This window comes from Corvus brachyrhynchos, unplaced genomic scaffold (assembly GCF_000691975.1).
Source record: "Corvus brachyrhynchos isolate BGI_N302 unplaced genomic scaffold, ASM69197v1 scaffold63, whole genome shotgun sequence".
NCBI classification, from domain to species: Eukaryota; Metazoa; Chordata; class Aves; order Passeriformes; family Corvidae; genus Corvus; species Corvus brachyrhynchos.
In genome coordinates, this window is record NW_008237227.1 from 1046598 (window position 1) to 1065014 (window position 18417).

The 18417-nt window shown below is 53.4% G+C and overlaps 1 protein-coding gene across 1 annotated transcript in view; it reads right to left on the bottom strand.

Annotated features, from left to right (window-relative positions):
* The window catches only part of EPHB1 (EPH receptor B1), a 48247-nt gene that overhangs the window by 16103 nt on the left and 13727 nt on the right, over positions 1–18417 (bottom strand). The window contains 4 exon segments of the mRNA XM_017729409.1: positions 66–342; positions 345–428; positions 2053–2234; positions 4537–4872. Coding sequence (XP_017584898.1) covers positions 66–342; positions 345–428; positions 2053–2234; positions 4537–4872 — 879 coding nt within the window.

Sequence of the window (18417 nt, forward strand, 5' to 3'; positions counted from 1 at the left end):
CGCCGGCGCCCGGCACAGAGGCTCGGCAGCCGGGCCCCTTTATCCCCCCTGCCCGGCGCACTCACCGTCGGTGAGGGTCTGGAAGCACATCTTGCCGCTGTACTTGCCGTAGCCGGCCACGGTGCGGGCGCGCACCTGCACCACATACACCATGCCGGGCCGCAGCCCCTCCAGCCGCGCCGTGTTCGTCTGGCTGCGAGCCATGGACGAGTTGTACTCGTTGTGGTCCTGCGGGCACCCCGAGAGAGCCACGGTCAGTGGGGCGGGGACAGCGGGGGAACAGCGGGACTGCAGCCCACCTGTCTGTGTTGAGGGGTTCAGCTGCTGGGGGGGGGGAAAGGAGAGGCTCTGGTGCCGGGCCGCAGCCCCTCCAGCCGCGCCGTGTTCGTCTGGCTGCGAGCCATGGACGAGTTGTACTCGTTGTGGTCCTGCGGGCACCCCGAGAGAGCCACGGTCAGTGGGGCGGGGACAGCGGGGGAACAGCGGGACTGCAGCCCACCTGTCTGTGTTGAGGGGTTCAGCTGCTGGGGGGGGGGAAAGGAGAGGCTCTGGTTCTGCTGCTGGAGAGGCTCTGGCACAGAGGATCCCACAGGAAAGGCTGGGAGAATTGGGATTGTTCAGCCTGGAGAAGGGCTGGGGTGATCTAATTGTGGCCTTCCAGTAGTTGAAGGGAGCTACAAGAAAGATAGGGATGGACTATTTATAAGGGCCTGGAGGGACAGGACACGGGGGAATGGCTTCCCACTGACAGAAAGTACGTTTAGATGGGATATTGGGAAGAAATTCTTCCCTGGGAGGGTGGGGAGGCCCTGGCACAGGGTGCCTAGAGAAGCTGTGGCTGCCCCCCGATCCCTGGGAATTTCCAGGCCAGGCTGGACGGGGCTTGGAGCAGCCTGGGATAGTGGAAGGGGTCCCTGCCCATGGCAGGGGGTGGAACAAGATGACCTTTAAGGTCCCCAGGCCATTCCATGATTTTATGAAACAGGACCCACAAGGCACCTCCCAGGTGCCTCCCAGGTGGCCCCCTGGTCCCACCAGAGCAGGGAGCATGGAGTAGCAGAGGGAAACAACAAGATCATCCAGAGCAAAAATAATTTATGAACAACAAATTCCTCATCTTCAAATGATTGATGTCCTTGTGCATTTCAAAAACATCCCACAGTTACGGAAACCTCGTGTCCCTGCCCACAGCACGGGGGTTGGAACTGGATGATCTTTAACCAAAGATCCAACCTAAACCATTCTGTGATTCCACAAAACACTATAATGTGCCCTGTGAGACCCTGCTCAAGCAGGTTCAAGGGCAACTCTCTGCCGAGATCCCCAGCCCCTGCAGCCCTGCTCTGCTGGCACAGGTCCTTGGCCTAGACCTTGGTGGAAACCTCAGGCGTCTCCGCTCTCGTTTGTTACCACGTTCCCCAGTGCTCTGCTGGTGAGAGGCCGCTGGTGAGATCATCTAATTATTCACACTTAGAGGAATTCATTAGAGCTGGCGAGACACAGGAGGGATGGAACAGCTTGGGCCGGGCACGGTTCATCGCAGGGGTTGGGAGCGTGTCCCCTGCAGGGCAGGACAGCTGCCAGGGACAGGAGCAGTGGGAGGCAGTGACCCGGGGCAGGGACAACCCCCATAACCTTCCCTGGTCCTCTCCAGCTCCCTCCTTATGCCATCCCCATGATTCAGGTCCTAGCAAATACCAGCGCCAAGGCAGCCACGGGCACTGATGTGCTGGACAAATGCTGCCACAGGGAAGGAATGGCTCAGGTTGGACAGGGCTCTGAGCAACCTGATCCACTGAGAGGTGTCCCACGGCAGGGGGGTGGAACTAGATGAGCCTTAAGGTCCTTTCCAACTCAAGCTGCTCTGTGATTCTCATTCTGTGATTTAGCAGCTGCAGTCACAACTCACTCCCACCTTCTGGAGGCAGCTCGGGTGACCTGGTGCCTGTCCCACCTGGCCATTCCCAGCAGAGCCTGTCTCAGAGCCTATTGATGTTCCCCGTGCCCCCGTGCCCCAGCCCAGCCCCCACGACAGGGCTCCCCCGGGCTCACCGGGGCCGGCCTGGAGCCCACGGTGCTGCCGACGTCGGGCGTGCAGATGCGGCTCAGCTTCTCGTAGTAGCGGATCTCATAGTCCAGGATGATCCCGTTGGGCTGCTCGGGCTGGGGCCAGGACAGTGTGATGCTCCTCATCGTGGCACTCACCTGGTGCATGATGGGCACGGTGGAGGGGGCTGCCGAGGAAGCAGGGAGCGAGGGAAAATTAATGGAGAGGGGTGGGAAAACTGGCCCTGAGAAGGGGGAAAATCCCCATGGCATCCTGAATCTCCCGTGCCTGTGGCTGGCTTCCCCATGGGACCAGCTTGCTCGTTAGCAGTGGGAAGACCGGCGTCTCAGCAGCTCTACATGGAAGCAGAGCAGCGAGGCAGTGAGGGAATTCCGCTGTTTAATCCAACTACTCCCTTTAATTAGGGTCTTGGAAATCCTTGGTGTGGCTTCTCCCTGGGACTGCTTGCTCCAAGGATATCTCCCGTGGTGGGAGAGACACAGCAAAGCTCTCCCCAGCGGGGTAGACCAAGGTTTGGTGACAGGCTCCAGCTCCGTGTGACATCTTTTGCTGTAACAGCCTCTCTGGGGAGCCAGCACTCAGCACCCAGGGAGCTGTGCCACAACTGCCACCCCACGTGCTCTCAGGAATGGGCTGTGGGAGCAAAAATTTGCCCACCCTGAGGACAATGACAGCAAATCAGGGCAGGGACACGCCAGCCCAGCTTTGGCTCCAGAGAAGCTGCCGGGGCTGCTCTTAGGGGCTCTCAGGGGATGCTCATCCTCAGCACCCAAATCTGCTTCTCCCAGGAGAACAGCAACACTGTCCTTCCACCATCAGGGACACTGAGCCACTAAACCAGTCAGGAGACCCTTTTCCAAATGCTTTGTGCCCTCCAAGCTGTACTTACAAGGGGCAGAGCCAGCCAACACAGCCCTAATCCTGCACTTACTCCTAGCAAAAGAAAGGTATCCAAGTCTGTCCACACCCAAAAGGACACTGGCATGACCTGTCCACAGAGTCACCTCCCAGTCCAGCCATCTCTGCTCTCTTCCTCCTCCTCACCATGCCCACAGTACAGGCAGTGCTGGGAAGGGAAAATGCCTTCCCTGTGTGAACCCAGGGAATACCTGAACCCGGCACAACCAGCCTGGGGCACGGGATCATGCCATGGAGGGAATCTGGGGGTGGCAGGAGCCCCGTTTCTCGTGGTTCCAGTGGGAGATGTGGATAGTTCAGCATTGCCTTTGTTTACCCAGAATACTTAATCCTATATTTTTTTTTTTTAATCTCTCCACATCTACTCCAGGAAGATGATCGTGGGCTGAAATTAAGCACTCAGCTTGACTGCTGCTTTATTAATTCCCATTAGCTTGGATGGGGCTGGGAAAATGGTTGGAAAACCCCACTGCAAAGCCAAAGAGATTTTAGAGGGAGAGCACCAATGCCCTGGATATCCCTGGTGCATTTCCATCAGGTTACTCCACAGCCCAGCATTTCCATGTTTGTAATCAGCCTTTGCAAGACAAGCAGGGACCCCTGGGGTACAGACAGACAGATGAGGGTGACCTGGCTGTTCCCAGCTCCCCGTGGTGGGAGAAGAGCTAAGAAACACCTCAAAAATCCACCCCAGGAAAAAAAAGGCCTGGAAACAAAAGGCAGTTTGTCTGCACGTGTTTCAGCAGACAGTGATGCCAGCCAGGCACAAGTGTAGATTTGTATTCCCTGGAGCCAGGAGACTGAAATGTTTACACTGGTTTACACTGAAATATTTACACTGAAATATTTACACCAGGTTTCTCCATTGTGCTATCCAGAGGGAGCAGGATGGCAAAGGCTGCCTGGCCTGGCACAAAGCAGGAGTTCCCATCCCCTTTTTAAACCCAGAGCACACGGGTTTCCCTCTGATCCTCAGTGCAGCCCAGGACCAGTTTCCCCCTTGCCATCTGCACACCCACCCCACCAGCATCCCTGTTTGACCCAGAGCTGCTCATTCAGCTCCTGATGCCTGACTGGGGAGAGGAAAGGGAGCAGGGGAGCCTGGAAAAGGAGACAAGAGGAAAATGATGGCAGAGGGATGTGCCAGAGGAGACAGAGCCTGGACTCAGCCCCGGCATGCTGCTCCCTCTGTGCTGTAACACAGTCAGACTGCATTCCAAGGCTGGATTCACCCCATCTCCCTTCTCCCAACTGGGAAAAGGGGCAAAGTGGTGATGCCATTTCACCCCCAAGCAATCTAGAGCGGGATAAAAGCAGGTATCAGATATCCCTCCCACAAGCCAACTCTCACCCTGCCCAGGGCACAGGCAACCATTCCTCTTCCCCCCTCTTCTCCTGGCCTTTCTCCCCACTCAGGGCTGGGGGCACCACAGCCATCACACACCCTCACACCCCGGGAGCCTTTCCTTTGGGACACAGACCTTGACTCCACATGGAGCCTGCAGCTGGCAGGGCACAGCCAGCCTGCGCGGCGTCACGGCGGGACTCACCGGCCTGGTTGGTGGTGATGTTGACGGAGACGTGCTGCTGTGGGAAGGGGCTCTTGTTGGACACGCCGTTGACGGCCTGGATCTCGAAGGTGTAGGGGGTGTGTGCCCACAGGTTGCTGATGAAGACGCGGGTGTCAGTGAGCCCCAGCTGGCGGGGGACGAAGTCCACGTTGTCGTCGCAGCGGGAGCAGGCGCGCCGGTCCGAGCGGCACTTCTTGCACACGATGTTGTAGGTGACGTCGTCCCGGCCGCCCGTCTCCCGCGGCGGGTGCCACTCCAGGATGATGGACGTCTCGTTGACGATGGAGATGACGTTGCGGGGGCCGGATGGGACACCTGTGGGAAAGGAGAGGCATTGAGACAGCTCCCTGCCCTCCTCTGGAGGCTAAGGACACCCCAGGGATCGGCACTATCCATCACCTCCTCCCTCAGGGAGGGATTTGGTGTCCACAGCTTCGCTTAATTCAGGGTCAGACTTTCCAAACTGGCAACACCAACCACCTGCACTGCAAACAAGCTTCCCAGATGGAGGTGAGGACTCCCATGCCACAAAACCACTGAAGTCTCCAAAAAAACCTCCATGTGGAACGCACGCAGATCCATCCGTGAAGACGGACCCATTTCAATCCCATCGGGAGATGCTGAGATAACTGAAGTGCTCACGTGGAGAAGCACCTCGAGCAGATTATCCCAGCAAGAGAAAAGTCACTTAGCCAGCACCGTGGAGAACCAGAGGAGCAGCAGGAGAAGAGAGAGTCAAAAATGGAAAGTGGTTATTAAGGGTTGGAAGGTTATCAAGTTGGAAACCTGGGAATTTCCCAGCATGGAGGAGAGCCGGCACCACTCCACGGTTTGCAAGCAGCTCCCATGTTGGACAAGAGACGAAAACTGCATTGATCAAACCAGCCAGGAGCCATGGCAAATGCTTCGGAGGATGGGAATTGAGCGCGGCTCCGATTGCAAGCGCTGCTGGATTGGGGCTGCAGTCTGTTCAGGAGGAACCCAGGAGAGCATCACTGAGGCACAAACACACATCTGCACTGATCTGGGGAAGGATCTGGGGTCAGCCAGGACGGCTCCGCAGCCAAAACCACAAAATTCAGCTGCTGGGTTATATTAAATAAGGAAAGCAAGGAATTCCTCATGCTGGCTGGGCTGGGGGCTGCACTTCCAAGAAAGAAAAAGGACTTTGCCATGATACAGGGAGCCATAAAAATGATGGAGGACTTGACCTGCAAGGAAGGGTTAAGAGAGAGAAGCACGCTCTGTCTTGGGGAAACCTATCCCAGGGGAGCCCTCCACGTGTGTGTGTGTGTGTGTGTGCCAGGGAACATCGTTAGGGCTGTGGATAAATCAGCCCTGTTAGTGGCCGGGGATGGGCTGGACAGGGACAGATTCATCAGCACCATGGTGACGTGCCTGGTGGGATGGAGAGGTCATTCTGCATGGAGACACTCTGGGAGCCTCCCTGAGCTGCTGCTGTGGATAATGCGGATGAAAGATTTTGTTCAAATGCCCGGAGAAATGACAGCCTTGAAAAAATAAATTAAGATAATAGAATTCCATTGCCTTTAACCCTTTTCTTCTTTAGGAGTAGAAGTGTCTGCTGTGGAGCAGTCACCAGTGCAGCATCCTCACTGGAAAGGGCTGTCCTGGACCTGAGGCACCGCAGCACTGCCAGGCTCCCCCATGGTGGAGGTGTCAAAGAGAGTTACAGGAGGGTTGTAGGGCCCACAGCAGGGGCAGGAGCAGGGAGAAGGACCTTGATTCCCCAGGGGAACAAGACTGCAGGACTCACAAAGGCTCAACGGAATCAATATTAGTGAGTTACTCTCAAAAATCTGCAACCTGTCTGGATTAAGGAGCTTTAATCCAAATCCTCCCTCCATGCCTCAAGCAGATAATATCTTTTCAAGAAAAAGGAAAAAAACCCTGTATTTCTTCCCTGTCCCAGTGGCAAACTGCTGCCTTCCCAAATTCCTCCCACTTTAATTGCAGCCCCTTCCCTCCTCTGCAGGGGCCCAGGAACTGCAGGGATCACCCTTGGAAGGGTTCCAGTCCAGGGCACTGCCTGCAGCTCCACAATGTTATGTACTCCTCTGGCACAGAGAACCTTTGTGGGTGAACAGCTGGCACCTCAAATTGGAGCACTGCAAAAGCAAGCACTGACAAGAAGAAATAAAAATCAGCAAAGAGACTTTTTTCCCGGTATTCCTGTAGCTCAGCACTGCTGTAAATCAGTTATGTAACAACACATAATAAAAATCTGTAGATTATCTGTAGTTTTGCAACCTGTCTGAGAGCTCAGGTGATCCAGCAAAACACACAAATCCTTTCCTTGTTTCCAATGTGTGCTTTGGGCACTTCCCAGCATGCAGGGTCCGGAGCATCCACGTGCTAATGCTCCATGATGGGCTGCTTCAAGGGCCTGGAGTGTATCTGGAGGGGAGTTGAGGCCTGAGTTCCCAGCAGGAGGAAGAGCACAGCAGCTCTTTCCTGTCTCCTGGGCTCTTTTCCCACCAAAAGCCAGGCTTGAGGACACTGATGCTGATGCCATGAAGATTTTTGCCTTTTCTTTTATACCCCTGTTATACCTTTTTACAACTTCTGTATTCTCAGTGCTTTTTCCCTCCATTCTTGGACTTGTTTGTCAAGCTAAGAGACTAAACATTTTAGAAGCTTCATAGCTAGGGATCAGTGTGCCCCAGACCCCAAGGTCCTCTCCAGAACACATTTTATAAACTAAGATGGAACCGTCCAGGGGAAGGCTCCTTGGGCAGAGGGGCTCACTTGAGCCTCTCATTGGGGAATCTTTGATAGATATGCTAATTAGTAAAATGTTATACCAGATCTTTTGGGGCATATTCAGTGGGGTGCATTTTGATGCATATGACCTGGATGTGTGCACCTAAGGATCCTTAAAATAAGTACCAAGGAAAAATCCCTTTTCCCCTTCTAACCGTGTTTGACTCTTGATTTGAAGACCAGGAAAAGGCATCACTGCCATGGCAGGCAGCTCGGGCAGGCAGCCGAGCAGCGACGCATCGCTGAATACCAATGCTTAATGCAGCCTTCCCCCTATTAAAAAATACTCCATCTGCAAGACTATGAACAAGACAGCCAGAGCAGATAACTTTAAATCCTAATCTATCCTGGGGACTATCTCCCTGCCATCACCGCCGCTGCCGGGCTGATGGATAAATTCCAGAGGCTGCCAGCAAGGTGGGATGTGGGGCCACCCCACCCCTCCGCCTTGCCCACCCAGCCGCGCTCTCGCTCCCATCCACCGTGGGACGGGGGGAGAAAACAAAACAAACTCTGCATGGATTGAGACTTTATCCCCACTGCTGCCCCAGGGGCGAGGGCAGCGAGGCCCTGCAGCCGCCCAGCCCTGACCCTGTACTCACTGGGGCAGGCGGCGGGCAAGGAAAAGGAAAAGGAAAAGGAAAAGGAAAAGGAAAAGGAAAAGGAAAAGGAAAAGGAAAAGGAAAAGGAAAAGGAAAAGGAAAAGGAAAAGGAAAAGGAAAAGGAAAAGGAAAAGGAAAAGGAAAAGGAAAAGGAAAAGGAAAAGGAAAAGGAAAAGGAAAAGGAAAAGGAAAAGGAAAAGGAAAAGGAAAAGGAAAAGGAAAAGGAAAAGGAAAAGGAAAAGGAAAAGGAAAAGGAAAAGGAAAAGGAAAAGGAAAAGGAAAAGGAAAAGGAAAAGGAAAAGGAAAAGGAAAAGGAAAAGGAAAAGGAAAAGGAAAAGGAAAAGGAAAAGGAAAAGGAAAAGGAAAAGGAAAAGGAAAAGGAAAAGGAAAAGGAAAAGGAAAAGGAAAAGGAAAAGGAAAAGGAAAAGAACAGGGTGAGGAGAAGGTGAGGAGAAGGAAAAGAACAGGGTGAGGAGAAGAAAAAGAACAGGATTAGGAGAAGGAAAAGAACAGGGTGAGGAGAAGGTGAGGAGAAGAAAAAGAACAGGGTGAAGAGAAGGAAAAGAAGAGGGTGAGTGAGAGGAGACACAGAAAAGCTTCACACTTGTATTAGTGCTAAATAGGGTAGTACCTTCTCATGAATCTAGGATGGCCAGAATTTTCCACGTTGGCCATGGATTACTCCTGAAGCCACTAGACAAACACTGCAACCACACAGCAACGATCTTTAGTCAGGCAGAGCAAGGGGGCTGCAGTAGCTGCTTCACTCCCTACTGCTCGTACCCAGGCAGGGGGATGGCAGGGGGCTGTGGGACCCCCATCCCCAGCAGCACCCATGGGGACATGGACAAGCAGGGGCAGGACAGTGCTCCTCTTCTGCAGATCTGAACGGTGCCTGTCCACCACCCCAACAGCCTGGCTCAGGTTCCACAGCTCTTTTTCCAGGCAAAATTTAAATATTTAATTAAAAAGTCGGTGTGACGCCCATGACAGTGTGCTATGGGTCCATCCCGTTAATCCCCCGCAGCCTGCGGCTGGAGCTGCCCAGACTCCAAGTTCACTCAAGCAGGAAATGGCAACTAATTCATAACAGAGGAGATGCTCCAGTTACAGTGAGGGTTTAATCAGCCACAGGGGAGGTTTCATTAATCAACCATCTTGCTGCTCTGCGGAGAGAGGGCGAGGATGGAGTGACAGGGATGGGTCCCTCATCTCCGCCCCACCCCACCCATCCTCACCAATGGGCACTGATGAATGGATGCTCATCCATCCCTGACATCCAACAAAATCCGACGGAACCAAAGGCTGCAGAAGGGAATATCTGTATTTTGGCACACGTACCCGAGGGATCAGACCTCCATGCAGCCCAGGAGAGACTGTTCCTGGCCTCACACCTGGGTGGTCCCAGCCCGATTTGGCTCCCAGCTCTGGCCCTGGGATGCCATCCCCCCCAAGGCACAGCTCTGCAGAGAAACACCCGACGTGTCTCATAAACACGGCGATGATTGAGATAATGGAAAGTGCCTCTTAGCCCCTGTCTGCTGCATCAGGATATGAGGCATCTCCTAGCAGCCACGAAGAGGAAATTAATAGGAGCAAGCAGGAGTAACCACTTTGATGCAATTTCCTTGGGAGATAGTGGACCATCTAATCTTTATTGGAGCCCTTTAACCTGTCATTCAAAACTCATGAAGGCCTCCTGCTCACACAGCCTTTCCAGATATTAATAGATGATAGAAAAGAATAAATCAAAACAATATTTTACAATTTTATTATTCAGGAGCTCTTTTGCCGCCCCACAGCCTGAGGCACACAGCTGGCTGCAATGAACTGTCTCTTTGCAATGGCCCTGCCAGCTGGGTGAGGACATGGCATTCCAGAGGAACCAGCCACCATCTCCCACTGCCCTTCCTCTTCCCTACCACAGGAGGACTGCCAAGTCCTCCACATCCCACCACAGCCATCCCATGCATGTGGCATCTTAAGGAAGCCCATAACCCACCACCTCATGCGGTGGGCAGTGAGACACACGGGGTCACCACGCAGTCCACAGCATTTGAGGGAGACCTTCAGGATGCAGACCCTTCCCCCCCACACACATACACAGCCCTATTCCCAAACCAGCACAAGGAGGCACAGAGCTACACAGACACACGAGGCAGGAACCAACAGCACCACAACTGGACACCAAGGCTTCGAGTGTATCTCCAGCTCCTCACCTCTCCCTTCCCACCATCGCCTCCCCATCATGTCCCAGCAGCCTCGTGCTCCCACTGGCAGGGTGAGCATCCATGAGACGTGCAAAGGGGGACCTGTGGGCTCTGGAGCTGGAGGATGTGTCAGAACACACCTGAAATGTGCCAGGCTCTTTGGAGGGGCAGGAAGGGAACCAGGGAACAGTGGTACCAGGGAACAGCCACCTGTGTTTTAAGGGAAGAGGATGGAAGGAGGACGATGAGAGGATTGCAGTGCAATGAACACGCCTCAGTTTTAAGCTTGAGGGCATGTCAGTGGGTTGGTTGAAGAGGTTTGTTAATGTTTAATTACAATTAATCCAAGTGATGCTTTGTCAAAACACCTGAACATGGCACCCTGCAACCCAGTGTCCACAGGTTTCTGTTATCACTTTGCTTTTCCACAAATTCCTATAATCTGCAGGCACGTGGCTCTTAATTGCTATTATTACCAATTAGCTTTTCTCTCCTGTAATTACACTGTGCTTGCCTAAAGCCTCCCACAGTTTCGGGGAGGTGGATGCTTTCTCCTCTCTCCCAAAGCTGCCGTGGGTGCAGCACTCCCCTCTGGCTGCTGCCTGTGTGTCCCCTCTTTCTGGGGGAGCTGAACCATGAGCCTCATACCGAAAGCACAGCACAAACCCCCAGGGCCCTGCAGTGCCACGGTGGGATCCATAATCCTTCACACGGCAAACCCACAGTCCGAGGGCAAGGCTCAGATGGAGGGAGCAATAAGTCACCCCACTAATGGCCAGTGCAACATTTGCCCTAATTTAAGGGCTGCTCCAAGAGCTTCCCAGAGCTGGCAAGGCCTGCATCCATGATAGGGTGTCAGACAAGTGCAGGATGAGGCTCTGCCTCAGCTTTCCCTGTGGGAAGGGGCCCTTTCTGCCAGTGCCCAGGCTGCAGCACAACCTTCAGCCTGGAGGAGAATTAATTGATTGTTGATTATGGGGGCTGAATAAGATTAATGATGTGCTTAACTATCCACTTCCTCACATTTAGGCACCAGGGGCATGTTTGTAAATGCTGGGGCACAGAACTCCTCCGTGCTGCTCGGCAGGGAGGATGATCAGCACTTAACCCCCCCACAATCCAAAGCTGCCCACAGATCCATCATCCTGCCTGCACACCGGGAATGCTGCACATCCCAGGTGTGAGTTTGCCAGCAGGACCCCTTTTCCGGGGCTGACATATCTGGGGGTGGGAGGGAACATCACTGAGGGGCTGGTGAAACTCAGGCTTCTTGCAGGGAGACATCATCAGTGGAAGTTTGGGGGAAAAATAGCTGCAAGTTGCCCTTGTGTCCGAGGGGTGATTGAAGGATGTGGCCACAGGGCTGGATACTACTGGGGGCTGCCAGCCAGAGCTGATCCTCTCCTACTCACCCCAAAGGCTCAGAGGAAGGATGTGTCACGACTCACGCAAGGCAAACGCCCAGTGAAGGCACCACAAAGCTGTGGCCCCACTGCCACCTCCCTCTGCAGCTCCCAGAACCACAGAATCATGGAATCACAGAACCACAGAAACATGGAATCGCATAATCTGAGAATCACAGAACCACGGGATCACATAATCACAGAACCACAGAATCTGAGAATGCCAAAACCACGGAATCACAGAACCACCAAATCTCCTGAGTTGGAAGCAACCCCCAGGGCTCATCAATCCTGCACCCCAACAAGCCCACCCTGCATTGTCCAAAAGCTCCTGGAGCTCTGGCAGCCTCGGGGCCGTGCCCATTCCCTGGGGAGCCTGGGCAGTGCCCAGCAGCAGGATGGACTGTGGAAGCACTCGTGGCACACAGCAGCACTGCGAGGGCTTTTTACTGCTTAACACTCTCCTGTACCCTGCATCATTGCATTCCAGGTGCCAGGAGTCCTAGAAAGAGCCAGAGATAAGCAGGATCTCTCGGCTCATCCATCCCTGCTCCTGCCTGAGGCAAGCCACCGTCATAGCCTCTGTGGGAAGGGTGCAAGCATGGGGATATTCAAGCGTGGGGGCATCCAAGTGTTTCATTCTCAAACTAAATCCTCTCAGTTAGTACCTGGAACTTGCACTTTTTAATTACTCTCTCAGGGAAGCTTAAGTCAAAAGGGAAAAAAAGAAGAAAGGAAGAAAGGAAGGAGACATTGCCCCTACATTGACTTGCTCTAAAGCTCCCTGGGGAAGCAGAGTGGCATTTTTCCTTCGCAGACTTTAAAATAGGAGCTTCTCCAAGGAATTGAAGATTCAGAGCCTTGACCTGCCCCAACCCTCGCTGGAACCCAGCAAATCAAGCTGGCAGTGCCTCATCCTTCCCGTGCCCCTCTGTCCCTGCTGTGGCACAGCTAACCCCATTTTCCAGGTATCCCCAAATTCACGCCTGTTTTGGATTCCCTTTTGGGTCCAGCGCCTTTCCAGGGCAATCCCAGCATCTTCAAGCACACCTGTGGCACTCTGGCACAGCAGGTGATGAAAAGCTGCGTTAGAAGCAGCAGTGCTGCATGAGATGATGCCCTCAAGCAAGCTGGAGGTGTGGAGAGCACTGTCAGGTGCAAAGGCACTAAAGAGCCTGGATGATCCAGCCTTGCTCCAAAAAGACATGTGGAAGCACCTAGCAGCACCCTCTGGGAGATGGGCAGCAGGGTTTGAGGACAGCACAGGTCAGGAGAGGAGGAGGAACTGTGGCTCACTGCTTTTGCAGCCTGCTGGAAAAAGATTCAAGGCTCCCCTTTCTGTGAATAATAGTTTATCCTTAAGAAAAAATACTGGCTCCTCAGCCCAACACCTTCTGCACAAGGTTCACAATTTTTTGGTGAAACCCCCCCAAAAAAGAGAGAAGATGCCTGCCAGAAACGCCTTGTGCATTTCGTAGACACCATCGACACAGAATCTACCTTTAAATACATTAAAAAATGAAATAAGAAAAAAACCCACCAGTTTTTCAGCCTTCAAACTGGTTAGCTCCAGACAAGGGTGTTTTAAAATGCTCTCCTTGCCATCCTGCTGTCACCCTGAGCGGTCAAATGCCGGCTAGGACACCCTCCCAGACACTTTCAGCTGAGAGACACCACCCAGGCAAATAAACACCCACACGAAATTGCGTGCTATGGAGAAGTGCCATTGAGAGGATGCTGTGACTACAGGGGCAGGCTTCCCAGGGCTCCCGCTTGCCCTCTGGGGCAGTGCCAGGGGCACTGGTGACACCGTGTTCCCCGGGGACACACACAGACCCCGGGCTGCCAGCCCATCCATGCATTTGGGCTTCAATGCCTTTGATATGATGATGACCCAAGCTGCAGGCTGGGGGGGGGGAAAAGCAGCAGAATTGGGCAGGCTGTCACCAACAGGGGGGGGTTGTCATCTCCCACCTTCAAAGGGTGACGAGGGCGCTGCCTTCCCACCCTGCTTTCATCTCCCTCCTCATCCTCCCTGCACACATCCAAGCAGGGAGCAGGCGCATGGTGCCAGAGGTTTAATTGCAGCCCTACGTGGTGCTCTCCTGTCATCCCTTCCCTCCTGCCTCTCTCTTGGGGAGGGCCTGGCAGGTTGTTTTGCGAGGATTTTGCCCCCATTCCTACTTTTTAATGATCTGATTCCCTTTTATCTTAAGCCAAGTGTTTCTCCAGGAACGCCCCAGCCTGGCACGGCCACGGCGAGCCCAGCAGGCAGCCAGCAGTACCATGGGGTGCTCTGCCACGCTGCCCTCCACCAGGCAGCCACAAATCAATCCGGAGAGCTTTCTGTACCGGGAGCAATGCCAACCCAGGAGGGCTGGGAGGGTACCCAGCACACGCATCCTGCCTTCCTGACCGTGCCAAGAAAGGAGACTCAGCCCTAAAACACCCCATCAGCCACCAGATCCCAGCATCCAGTCCTCAGCGTAGGGAGAGGAGCGCAACCCAGATGGAGGAACAGGGAAGTCCAAGCATTCCAGCCCTAAAGTATCCTCCTGCTCCCAAGGAGGGAGCTCAGGTCAGGACCCCAAGCCATGCCAGAAACCACAGCACAAGGGGACAGGACATCCCAGCAGAGCCTTGTCCCCAGATCCTTGTCCCAAAACCTCATTTTGGTGCAAACTTCACCGTCTTGCAGCTGAACGCACGAATTTTGGATCACCCAGAGATGCTCCCGCCTCGGGACCATCTGAATTACAAACAGCACCCGCCCCGTTGTGTTCCCTTCTTTCAGCACTGCATAGGCAGAAACTCATGAGATAAACTCATGAGATAAACTCATGAGATAAACATGAGCTTCCCAGCATCCGGGCTGGCATCCTGCGGGCACGGGCTCCGTCCCTCCCGCTGCACAGAGGAATGCGGCCCCAGCTCTGCCTGACGCAGACACTTAATTAAACCAGCCCTCCACCTCGAGAGGAATGGGCTTAGATCTGCCTTGGGACACATGTAAATTAAAGTCAGAGCTGGCCTGCCATGGTTTATTCATGGAGGGAAGTAAAATTCAATGTGGTTTTACCTTTCTCGGGGGATTTTTTCTGCTTTTCTTCTCATGGATGAGAAATGAATCGGAGCAGGGCAGGATTTCAAAGGTGCTTGCAGGTTAGGGAGCTGTGCAAGCCATATTAGAGGCAACAGGATTGGATGCATCCCTGTTCACCTCTCCCAAAAATCCCACCCCTTGCCCCAGGGGAGCAAATCCCTGGCTGATGGAGCAAGGTGCTCACAGACTGAACTGCTCACCAGAGCAAGCCCCGTGTGCTTCACTGGAAGCAAAGTGCAGTTGATGTTCACCCAGAAGCAGTTTTCCTCCAGAAAGTCTTGCTTGGAAAAATTAAGTGCCTCTGGATGCAAAGGAGCTTCAACACCAACTGTTTAGGTGACATCATGGCCCTAAACAAGGAGTTTAAGCCTCGAGCAGGGCACAGAAGCAGCTGGTTCAGGCTCCCACGTGCCTGGCTGCTCACTGCCTGCAGCTTCTCGACAGGTCCGTGCTTACCCATTTAATCACCACTCTGGGCTTCACTCTCTCTGTTTTTCACGGCTGGGGGGATTCTGAAGGTCTGAAGAGAAAATCTGTCCCAGATGGATGCAAAGAGAAGAGCAGGCACGCCCTGGGCAGACGGTGCCGCGGGGCTGCCAGCTTGCCACGGAGCAGGGAACTCGCTTCAGTCTCCAAAACAGCCAGCGGGGGGAAAAAGCCCAACACTTGTCATGGTCATTTTTCCAAATCACTGTTCTCCCACTCAGGTTTTGCTCTGTTTTAGCTTCCACTTGGCTCCAGGCTCACTGCCCAGTCCCATGCCACAGCTCCCTCACCACAGCTCCACTTCCTTGCCATAAACCAGCCACTTCGAGTGATGAAGGGGAGTAAATTGATCAAACTGCAGACAATTCATACACATACACAGGGAGGTTCACAGCAGAGCGAGCAGCAGACACGTGGCCATGGCAGTACCAGGCACAGGCTGCTCCTCACCATCCTCACTGCCCCAGCTCATTATTCTGAGTCAACAAATGAAAGGGGGATGAAGTTCTCATCAAGGATTTGATGCTATTTAACCTCCTGATAGTCTTCTTTAAAAACAGATTTAGCAGCTGCAGCCCAGCACAGGCTCTTCCCTCTACCGGGGCTGCCATCCCTGCAGGCAGGAGCTTCCAGTGCCTAAAGGGCTCCAAGGGCCTGGAGTGACAGGACAAGGGGGAAGGGCTTTACATGGACAGAGGGCAAGGTTAGATTGGATATTGGAAAGAAATTCTTGGGTGGTGAGGCCCTGGCACAGGTTTCCCAGAGAAGCTGTGGCTGCCCCACCCCTGAAAGTGTCCAAGGCCAGTGCCTCACCATCTGTTGCCCACAATGAACCTCACAATGAGTTTGGAGTAAAAAACTGGGGGACTGAGATTCAGGCCAGGACACAACCCCCAGAGATGCTCTCTACCCCCACTCCAGGCATCTGGAGGCTCCATGGAGAAATATTTTTTCCCTCGTGAACTGCAGCAACATGAAACTCCAGAGTCAATGGACACAGACTGGAAGAGACAATACTTCCATGTGCTCCCTAACCCAGCACATCGTGTTCACCCCTCAATGCCTGTGTGAGCTATCGAGCCACCTCATCAACAGGGAAATGAACCAGCACGAAAATTCCTGCAGGATCTCTGGGAGAAGCTCTTCCTGCAGGTACAGAGCTGCTGGCAGGGGCTGCAGTTAGAAGCCCCCCGAAAAAGATGCATCTTTCCTTTGCAACCAGGGATTTTGGGAACCACCGATGTCACTCCGTTATTCCAGCCCCTCTTCTGACTGGGAAATTGGGGTGGCATCGCCACTGGGCTCCCCAAAGCACAGTCCCCTCCTGGCTGGGAAGCAAACATCTCCCGTCCCTAACAGGAAGTAATTAATCCCCTCTTCCTCCTTCTCCAGCTCATGCCATGCAGTGTCCCCTCGATCTAGAGAATATCAAGTGCTCATTAATTACGTCTGAAGTAGTTCCTCGTTAGTGCTGATACCGTGAAGGAAGAGCCACCCCAGGATGGGGCTGGGGAGAGTTTCAGCCACAGGGCCAGGCTGGTGCTGCCGGCACGGGCAGGGCCGTGGGGACACACAGCTTCCCTGTGTCCCTGCCACAGCACTGCGGGACATCGGGGTCACACTGGGGTGCTGAGGTGTCCCACCATGGAGCAGGACACTGCCATCGGGGTGGAGGTGAGCCTTGGGGGGCTGTGGATTGGCTGACTGCCTAAGGACTGTGCCCAGGAATGGATTTGCCATGGGAGGATATCCCAACCAAGGCACATTCCTCATCCACCCCAAGAGTGCCATGCATGGAATTAATTAGAAAAGCAATTAAGAGAGCTTCCCTATGAATATTTATAGCAGAACAAGCCATAATTGCTGTTCCTGGGAGGAAAGGCGCCTTCCTACTCAGCTGCAGAGAGGAGAGAGGACCCACGGCACTGACAAGGGTGACACCTTTGAAAAGCCCTTCCAGCCAAATCATTCCATGCTCCCATGATTCGCACACTGGCTCACCCCTATGCCACAGTGGGGAGGGCAGGCAACCTGCTCTGGACAGGAAAGGACCTCCTGCAAGCAGTGTGAACGCTGGCACTGTCCATGTTGGTGCCATCACCGGGGACAGGACAGATGCCCAGAGCTGCAGGGTGGGAGAACACTCACTGACCCCACCTCTGAGCCCAGACAGCTTCTTCCTGCCTAAATTTCCACCTGTGTCTGTGCTGGTGATAGCAACAAGCAGGCACAAAGGTGTGGTCTCCTCCATCCTCAACATCTGCTACACAGAAGTCAAAGCCCCCTGAGACTGCAGGGATTTACTGTACGTAAGCAGCTCTGGAAGCTTTTCTTAGCTGTGAAACATAATTTGCACCTTGGGCTCTCTAAGAATAAGTTGTCTTCAATAATAACAGATGATTAAGAGCTCAGGAGCAGATCCGATGTGGAGCAGGAGATCTGTGATAACCGCAGGTCTCTCCTGTCACCCTCCTCCAGCACTGCCACCCTCGCTTGCCTGGTGTGCTGAAACAGATGCCCATGGCAAACCCGGAGATTTGGGTTTAGCCAGAGAATGACAGTCCCTGGAAACACCCAGACAGCCAGAGAACCTTTCTGCCATGCCCAGAACCATTTCAAATTCCCAGTTTTGCAACAGAGCAAAACCCATAAACATCAAAGTAATCCCTGCTTGTGAGGAGGGTGACCAGGTCCCTCTGCACCACGGAGGGGACACAGTGCACACCAACCCATACCAAAGGTATGGCCAGGGCAGATCTGTTGAGCCTGGATGCAATATGTACTATAATAAAGTACAAAATAAAAAATAAAATTCTAAGTCACTATCATGTCTCTCCTCAATGGCAATTTCCTCTCTGGGCTGCAGACCCGGCAGAGCTGCTTGAGCCAGGATGGAAATTTAATTTGTAATTCCCCTGTATATCATTTTCCAGGATGCCCCTGCTTTTACAGACTGATGCCTTTTCCTGGTCTTAAAATCAAGAGTCAAACACAGTTAGAAGGGGAAAAGGGATTTTACCTTGGTATTTATTTTAAGGATCCTTAGGTGCACACGTCCAGGTTATATGCATTGAAATGCACCTCGCTGAGTATGCCCCAAAAAAGATCTGGTATAACATTATAGGTTTTATTAATTAGCAGATCTATCAAAGATTCCCCAAGGAGAGGCTCAAGTGAGCCCCCCTCCCCAAGGAACCTTCCCCTGGATGGTTCTATCTTGGTTTACAGAATGTGTTCTGGAGAGGACCTTGGGGTCTGGGGCACACTGATCC